This window comes from Apium graveolens, unplaced genomic scaffold (assembly GCF_009905375.1).
Source record: "Apium graveolens cultivar Ventura unplaced genomic scaffold, ASM990537v1 ctg4914, whole genome shotgun sequence".
In the NCBI taxonomy this organism is placed as follows: domain Eukaryota; kingdom Viridiplantae; phylum Streptophyta; class Magnoliopsida; order Apiales; family Apiaceae; genus Apium; species Apium graveolens.
The window spans coordinates 21,519-30,299 of record NW_027418740.1 but is presented as its reverse complement, the minus strand read 5'-3'; the positions used below and the strand labels follow the sequence as shown (position 1 = coordinate 30,299).

Genomic DNA, 8,781 nt, shown 5'->3' with positions numbered 1-8,781 from the left:
ATATATTTAAAACTAGTTGTATAAGGTGATACAGGAATGATTGTGAACAGAGTAGTCCCAAAAGGCACATAATAACAATAATGTCTAAAAGCGCACAGAATTATACGTTGGCACCTCAACGGCACAAACGTAACGCACAGAGTATACTGGACTACTTGTCATAGGTTCAGCCATTTGTTGGCTACATATGAATTACATACATTTACATATATTGAGGTTGAGAGATGAGGATCACACACATTTACATATATGTTTATGGCCTAAAGGTGTAATTTGTTTCACTGTGTTTCCTATCATCATGTGAATTTTAATCAACTGGATATTTTGGATACCTGTAGTATCAATTATGATTCATTTTTAAACCATGTTGTAATCTAAATGTTGATTGTATATGTGGATTATATGCTCAGAATCACGGTATAAACTTCATTGCATGATTATTGACATAGACTGTTAATTTTATTAAAGATTTAATAGTTACCGCTGCCCTGCATCTTAAAGCGGAACTTGGGAATGAGAACTTTTCCCAGAAAAAGCTTCCTAGTAGTTCGGTTATTCTGATTTTTTTAAGTAAAGGACTTAAGAATCAAGAAATTATTCAGAAAACAGTCGATAATCAGAAACTCTCTTTTTTTAGCAACCAATGAGCAGGGAACTGAAACATGCCACTGGAAAAACCTGTGACCTGCTGCAAATGTGCAATAAAAATAATAAACTTTAAAGTATGCGAACTAACTAATATAAATTATAGTTGTAAAAGAAAGGCTTCTAAACGAAATCTAAACTAGGACATTACATATATTATAAATTACACAAGTAAATAATTCCATTCTTCAATTATTTGTTCAATAATTCAGAAAATATTATTCATATTCATTTTAAAAGTATTACTAAAGCCAATCGTTCAAAATAATTGTGGGGTTTAGCTCATGTTACTGGTGGTGGTGGTGTAGAGAACTCATCGTAATGCCTCATGATGCTCATTCTCGTGTGTAAATATCTGTTCAAAAATTGTTTGTTGAAAGTGCAATCTGAATATCTGATTAGTGATTAAAAATTGGTAACTTCTCTAAGTATAAATTCTGGAAGCATTGTAGACATATCAGATTCTTTATTCAACATCTTGAAAGTTGGAACACATGGCAGATATCCTGTGAAGTTTCTGTTTGAAAAAGTTTGTTTCTTAGCTTACATAAGCGTAATATAACTTCTCTATATACTTAATGAATACAATATTTTTCTATAGATGTATAACTTTTATAGAGCATAGGCTTTTTTATTATTTACATCGTATTTCATGATTATCGGTATTGTAGTCTTTCTGTAATTTATTAATTTTCCCAAATGTTTACTCATCGGTATACTTTTGAATTATATATATGTTTTTTTGCGTATTCTACCTGAGTTTCTGTTTCAAGCTACTATATTTCAGATTAGTGAAAATGGGAACTTAATTTCAGACTCTAGAGATTTGTTTTTTCATGAAATCTTAATTCAAGTCGGATTTTATCTTGGAAATTAATTTTAACTGCTGCCGTTGAAAATATGATTTGTATCTAGTTAACTTTTCTATATATTGCATCAGCTGTTTTTAATAGCATGCCTACTCTCCTGTTTTTAGAGCTGAAAATGGCTGGCAGAAATAGTGCATCAGGATTGTCTGCTGTGGCTGTGTGTATGCCGGTGGAAATTGAATATCTTTAGAGTTAATTAGCATCAGAGTTTCGGTTAGACAAGTTAATTAAAATGACTTGTAAATTGCAATTCATTGATTCTTTCCAGTCTCAATTGCTGGTCTGTGCTGTTGTTCAGCATCAGAGTTGCTGTTATATTAGTTTGTCAGAATTGTGGTGCATTCTGAGTACTAGCCATAAAGCCAATTAATTATGCACTTGTATTTGAATTAGCAGAATATGCAATTTACGCATAATCACAATGCTTTGTGTTCTAATATCCCTTTGTTTGGTATTAAATTGTAATATATCCCTTAGTTTGGTATTTAAAATGACATTTTTGTTACTAAGTGTCTTGAATGCAAATTTGCATACTTCAGGCAGCTTTCTATTCGCTGGAGGGGGACCAAGTCCACGATCACTGAAACGCTCTACTTCCGGCCCGTGTGATCCCTGCAAAGCATACACAAGCAAAACACAAGTACGTAACTTAACTGTTAATTAGTTCATAAATTTTTAATCCGCAGTTAACTAAATTCTGAAATGTGATTACCTGTATTAAATATTTCCACTATAATGTCGCGCTCCAGCTTCTCATGGTATTTTGTGCTAGGCCAATAAAGTCCCATGATTTTGTTGTGTGAAGTTAGTGATATTCTGGAAAACTGAGAGCACACCATCCATGCCTATATATATAAAAACCATAAATTTGCTAATTTATGATTTTGTTGTGTGAAGTTAGTGATATGCTGAATTTATGTATTTGCAGCCAGTTAAAAAATGAATATTAAAAATAATTATAAAAATTTAGATAATTTAATTTGAAATTGTTAGGAATGGATTCCATGTTGTTATCTCTTTTGACTGATATATTATGTGTGCGCGTGTTTCTCAAGTACAAAAGATAATTAATATGCCGTTTCTTACTAACGTATACACAAGATTATTTGATAAATCAGTTTTTAATACGAAATATTAGACATAATAAAAACTAAAAGCTCAATAAAACTTAAATATTCATTTTTGAGATATATTATTATTTATGAATTTAATCGGTTCATTCGTTATGTACACGATTTATTAAAAAAGACTTGAAGCAGTCCCATAATATTCATTTAAAAAGCTAATAAATAATCATTTGTCTAAAAAACTAATAATTTGGTGTCTAAAAGCCAACCATGCCACTTAGCTAGCTAGAATAATATTAAATAGGTTACTTTTATCACTAAGTTCAAAATTAATTTAATATAATCTGACCTTCTTCCATACATTTTTGATAGAAAGAGAACATGGATCGTCTCACTTGGATGTATAAAATACCACGGGTCTCGCATGCCTATGTTAATGGTGTTAATGAGTTCATTGCATGTGCGGTAGAAAATCTAAAGAAGAAACAGATCGAACATGGAAAAGAAGATAGGATCACATGTCCATGTCGTGATTGTTATAATCTGAAAAAGTATCCTAATATTGACACTGTTCGTGAGCATTTATTTCGCCGTGGTTTCATGGAAGATTATACTAAGTGGATTTGGCATGGGGAGGGAATACACACTAGCAAGACTGAGACTTCTAGCAAAATTTATGAAAGTTATGGAGACAGTATGCCTCGTAATGAAGAAGATGATGCTGAAAATGATAGGGTTGAAGAGATGATCCAAGATGTTAAAGAAATCCTAGTGCACCAACCAGAAGTTCTGGAGAACTTGGTTGATGATTCTAAAAGACCTCTCTATCATGGGTGCAATGTTCAATTTACTAGGTTATCAACAACCTTGAAGTTGTGTAAACTCAAAGTAAAAAATGGTTGGAGTGACAAGAGTTTCACTGAAATGCTGAAACTTTTAGCAGAAATGCTTCCTGCAAAAAATGAGCTTCCCACTTCCACATACGAGGCGAAGAAGATATTATGTCCAATGGGTATGAATGTAAAGAAGATACATGCTTGTCCAAATGATTGTGTGCTCTTTCGCAAGGAGCATGAACATTTACACACATGTCCAAAGTGTGGAGCCTCCCGATATAAGCGGGATGGAAATAATTCTTCTATTAATGACAAGAGGCCTCCTGTCAAGGTGTTGCGCTACTTACCCATTGACGTCTTTGCAAATTCCAATGATGCAAAGCTTGTAAGGTGGCACGTGGAAGGGAGAAAATCAGATGGAATGCTCCGACACCCGGCTGACTCTCCGCAATGGAGAACCATTGATGGTAAATTCCCAGAATTTGGAGGAGAAGTTAGAAATCTACGACTAGGGCTTTGTGCAGACGGCATGAATCCGTATCGCACTCTAAGCTCTACACATAGCACTTGGCCGGTTCTTCTAACGATATATAACTTGCCTCCTTGGCTATGCATGAAGCGTAAGTACATCATGTTGACATTGTTAATCCCTGGTCCTAAAGAAGCTGGAAATAATATAGATGTTTATCTTCAGCCACTTATTGAGGATTTAAAGTTATTGTGGGATCAAGGTGAGAAGATGTATGATGCATACATTCAGATATATTTCAATTTGCGTGCCATGATCTTCTGCACTATAAGTGACTTTCCCGGCTATGGTAACCTCTCAGGTTACACGATTAAAGGAGCTAAAGCATGTCCGATTTGTGAAGATGCTACGATTGATCTTCGTTTGAAGAACTGCAAAAAAAATGTATATATGGGTCATCGCACGTTTCTTCCACTTACTCACCCTTATCGTAAGAGGAAAAACGATTTTGATGGGACTATCGAGACTCGAGTGGCTCATTTTCCTTTAACCGGGAAGGAGGTCTTTGAACGAGTTAAAGACATTGATGTTGTTCTTGGGAAGCTGTATAAAAAGCCAACTCCGAATAGTATTTGGAAGAAAAGATCTATATTTTGGGATCTACCATATTGGGAACACTTGCAAGTGAGACATTGCCTTGACTTTATGCATATTGAAAAAAATGTTTGTGAAAGCATTATTGGGACACTATTGAATATACCTGGTAAGACGAAGGATGGGATGAAAGCCAGGCTAGACTTGCAAGAGCTGGGTGTACGAGCTGAGTTAGCACCACAACAATCTGGTAAACGTGCGTATCTACCTCCCGCTTGTTACACTTTGTCCAGGAAAGAGAAAATAAGCTTTTGTGAGTGTTTATCAAGTGTCAAAGTTCCATCTGGATATTCCTCAAATCCAAAAAACCTCGTCTCAATGAAAGACTTGAAGCTTCTAGGTTTGAAGTCACATGATTGTCACGTGCTAATGCAACATCTTCTACCGGTTGCAATTCGAGGCATATTGCCGAGGCACGTGAGAGTGGTTATCACGAAATTGTGCTTCTTCTTTAATGCTATATGTAGCAAGGTCATCGATCCCTTGACTTTGGATAGATTGCAAGCTGATATTATAGTCACACTTTGTGAATTTGAAATGTATTTCCTACATTCATTCTTCGACATTATGGTGCATTTAGTGACTCATCTTGTGAGAGAGATAAAAATTTGTGGTCCTTTGTATGTGCGTCAAATGTATCCTTTCGAGAGGTTTCTGTGCATTTTAAAAGCATATGTGAGAAATCGGCGTCATCCTGAAGCAAGCATAGTTGAAGGGTATTCGGTTGAAGAGACTATTGAATTTTGCACGGACTATCTAGCATCTACCGATCCAGTTGGAATTCCGAGATCTCGTCATGAAGGTAGACTTGACGGTCAGGGTACAGTAGGACATAAAATGATCACTCCCGGTGCTGAAATGCTTGGTGGAGCCCATCTCTTTGTTCTACAACACATGACAGAAGTTAATCCTTACTTACAAGAGCACATACTGGAGATTCGACGAAAGAATCCCTCTAAGGGTGGCAAGTGGGTTACAAATGAACATAATCGATCTTTTGTGAAATGGTTTAAAGATCGAGTGATGTCTCAATATTCAAAAAGTCCTTCAACAGTTTCCAATACTCTGAAGTGGTTAGCTTATGGCCCAAACATGCCACTGAGTTGTTTCCAAGAATATGATGTAAATGGGTACAGTTTCTACACACAACATCAAGATAATAAGAGCACCGTGCAAAATAGTGGAATATCTGTAGAAGCTTTTTCAACAGAATTTGAAAGAGGCAATTCCATTGCATCACGAGATGTAAAAAAGTCTTATTATGGGGTGATTGAGGAAATCTGGGAGATTGATTACAAAGATTTAAATGTTGCACTATTTAAATGTAAATGGTTTGATATCCGTCGTGGTGTTCGAGTAGATGAGTCAGGTTTCACTTTGGTTGACTTCAATCGGTTTGGTCATGAGGACGATCCATTTATACTTGCAACACAGGTCAGTCAAGTTTTTTATATTCGAGACCCGGCTGATGTGAGGTGGTCAATTGTTCTTCAAGGTAAGCGACGTATTATTGGAGTTGATAATGTCGAAGATGAGGAAGAGTATAATCAATTTGACGAGAACCCCCCTTTCTCAATTGGCCTACAAACCACATCTATAGAAGATAGTACGGATATAAGTTATGCACGCAATGACCATGACGAAGGGGTATGGATTGATCATCAATAATGATTTGAAATACCTTCATGCCAATGAAGGTAATTTTCTACCCTATAATTAAGAACAGAAGAACAGAAGAACTCTGACAAATTCATCTTCAATTTATTCATTTAGTGGACACAAAGTGTGTGCAGAAGTGTTGATTGTTTTTTTTAAGTAATTCTACTTTAAAACGTTAAGTTCAACATTTCCAACCTGCAAGTCCTGAAAAAATATTGCCATAGTTATGTGTTGATTGCTGAATATTTTACTTATGTGTGAACTTGTAGTTCTACTTATATAAATTCTGATAACATGGCCATAGTTTTCTGGTTCTAATAAATACTAATAGTTATACTACTTCTCTGCATTCCTTTGCTGTCGACTTTGATGATTCTCATGTTTCAACTACTTCAGCTCTTCTAGTTTGGTACATTGTTTCAGATGCTCCTTTAAGTTTGTATTCGAAATTCCAGTTATGTTAATTAATAAAGTTTTTCAGATTTCACTTCTATAAAATGTATATATAGTCATATGAACTCTTTGCCTTGTAATAGAATTGGAGCAATTACATCGAGATCATTATACAGATATTAATAGGAAGACTGTTAGCAAAAATTCCTGCAGTAAGATTCTTACAATTTAGTAATATGAATATGGTATAAGCATTAGAACCATTTAGCGCCTGCATATATTTTCCCACAAACAAATATGCAAATGTGCAGGTCAAGTTTTACTTACATAGAAGCGACAAAGCTGTAATGTAAAAACATTGTACTGTAAGATTACAATATCGCGCTTTTCAATCCGTTCAAATTTATCAACCTGCCTTAATGCAATTAAAAATTGCACATGCTGCCTCCAACTTCACATCAAACTCAGCCACTTCAAGGAGGCAGCAGAGATTATCTATCAAGCCGGCTTGCTCCAGAGCCTGTAAATATTAGTTGCAATATCAGGTAGGTGGCGACTAATTAAAAACAAAAAAATATACATAATTTACTCATAACATTAGAAGTCATGCAGAAAGGATAAATTTTTTTATTAAAACATAAACCAACGTTGGATAAATTTTTTTATTAGGATAAATTCTAATAATCTCAGCTATACATGATATTTGATCTTCCAGGTGCAATAACTTAATGTACCATATGTACCATATGTAATAGCTCTTACATTTCCTAACCTATTATGTTACAGGTATAAGATTAATGGATCAAGATGAAGGTAAGAGGGAGCAAAACAGAGAGGAAGACAGAGAGCAAGACAGGGAGCAATGTTCTGAAGAATTAGTCAAGAAAAGAAGCAGAGGTCCAACGTTGTGCAAAGACTTGAAAAGAAGGATCGCAAAACAGAATTTGGATTGTAGCATTTCTTTCAATGAATATGGTGAGCCAATTGGGGATATGCTTAAAGATTTTAGGACTTATGTAAGATCAGTGGTTTGATTCCAAGTTGATATAAATATCGAGAGTTGGGACCTTGTAAATCAAGGCTTGAAAGATGCAATATGGGAAGATATTAAGGTACAATAAGATGATAAGGCATTTGACTTCAACTGTATTTAACATTCTTTGGCTGCTTGCTAATATTTAACTATTGCTAATATTTAACTATTGGTAATTTATAACTTACTCATTATGTTCAGACCCGGTGGAAATTGGATGATTCACGGAAAAAGAACGTGTTAGAAAGAGCGCAGTGGAGAGATTTCAAGGGAAAGCTGACTAAGAATTATTTTCGAGAAGGCAAGGATCCGTGTGAAAAATACAGCTTCATTACCGAGGACACGTGGAAAACATTCAAACAGAGACGTGAGACTGCAGAGTTTAAGGTAATTCAATGTCAATTCCTGAAAGTAGGCATGTCTGATAAATTATAAATTATAAAGAAGTATAATTATTCTTCACCAGCATCACATTCTTCTTCATCATTGTCATCTTTTTTATATTCATCTGAATTAACTAATTTTGACTAACATGAAACTTTTTTATCTTTATTAAACAGGAAATAAGCGAAAAGGCAAAAGAAAGTCAGAAACATAATGAACATGTTCATTACCTGGGGCCTAGTGGATATGCTTCAAAAAGAACAAAGTGGTCTATTGATGACCCCATCACTTCTCTCAATGATCCTGATTGCAGCAATCTGTCAATGCTATCAACTGAGCGTACTGGACGCGGTTTTGATTGGCTTAGAGCACGTGCAAGAGCTGATGGACAAGGTGGTCATTACTTTCCAAATAAGAAGACAAAGGATGTGTGCCTGACCATGGTAATTCACTATACTTTTTAAAATCAGCAGGGGTATCCTTGTGAAATGAAGTGTTTCTAATGAATTTATTTTACAGAATGAGTTACACAATCAAGCATCAGAAGGTTCATGGACTCCACATGGCCATGATGACTTATTAGCACGTGCACTTGGGAATAAAGAGCACGGGGGACGTGTTAGAGGCGTTGGTGGAGGCGTGAAAATAAAAGATGTATTTAAGTCAGGGCCAAGGAGACATAGTGGTCTTGTATCGACAGATGAATTGGCCACCATTACGGAAGAAATCAGAAAGAAAGTTCAGAAAGAGTGCGAGGAAATGATGAATTCAA

At 35.3% G+C, this 8,781-nt stretch overlaps 1 protein-coding gene across 1 annotated transcript; it reads left to right on the top strand.

Moving 5' to 3' along the window:
- Positions 1-2,962: 2,962 nt before the first annotated feature.
- On the top strand, positions 2,963-6,208 carry LOC141702367 (uncharacterized). Its single transcript, XM_074506071.1, has one exon. The coding sequence runs from the start codon at positions 2,963-2,965 to the stop codon at positions 6,206-6,208; it is 3,246 nt and encodes a 1,081-aa protein (XP_074362172.1).
- The last annotated feature ends 2,573 nt before the right edge of the window (positions 6,209-8,781 follow it).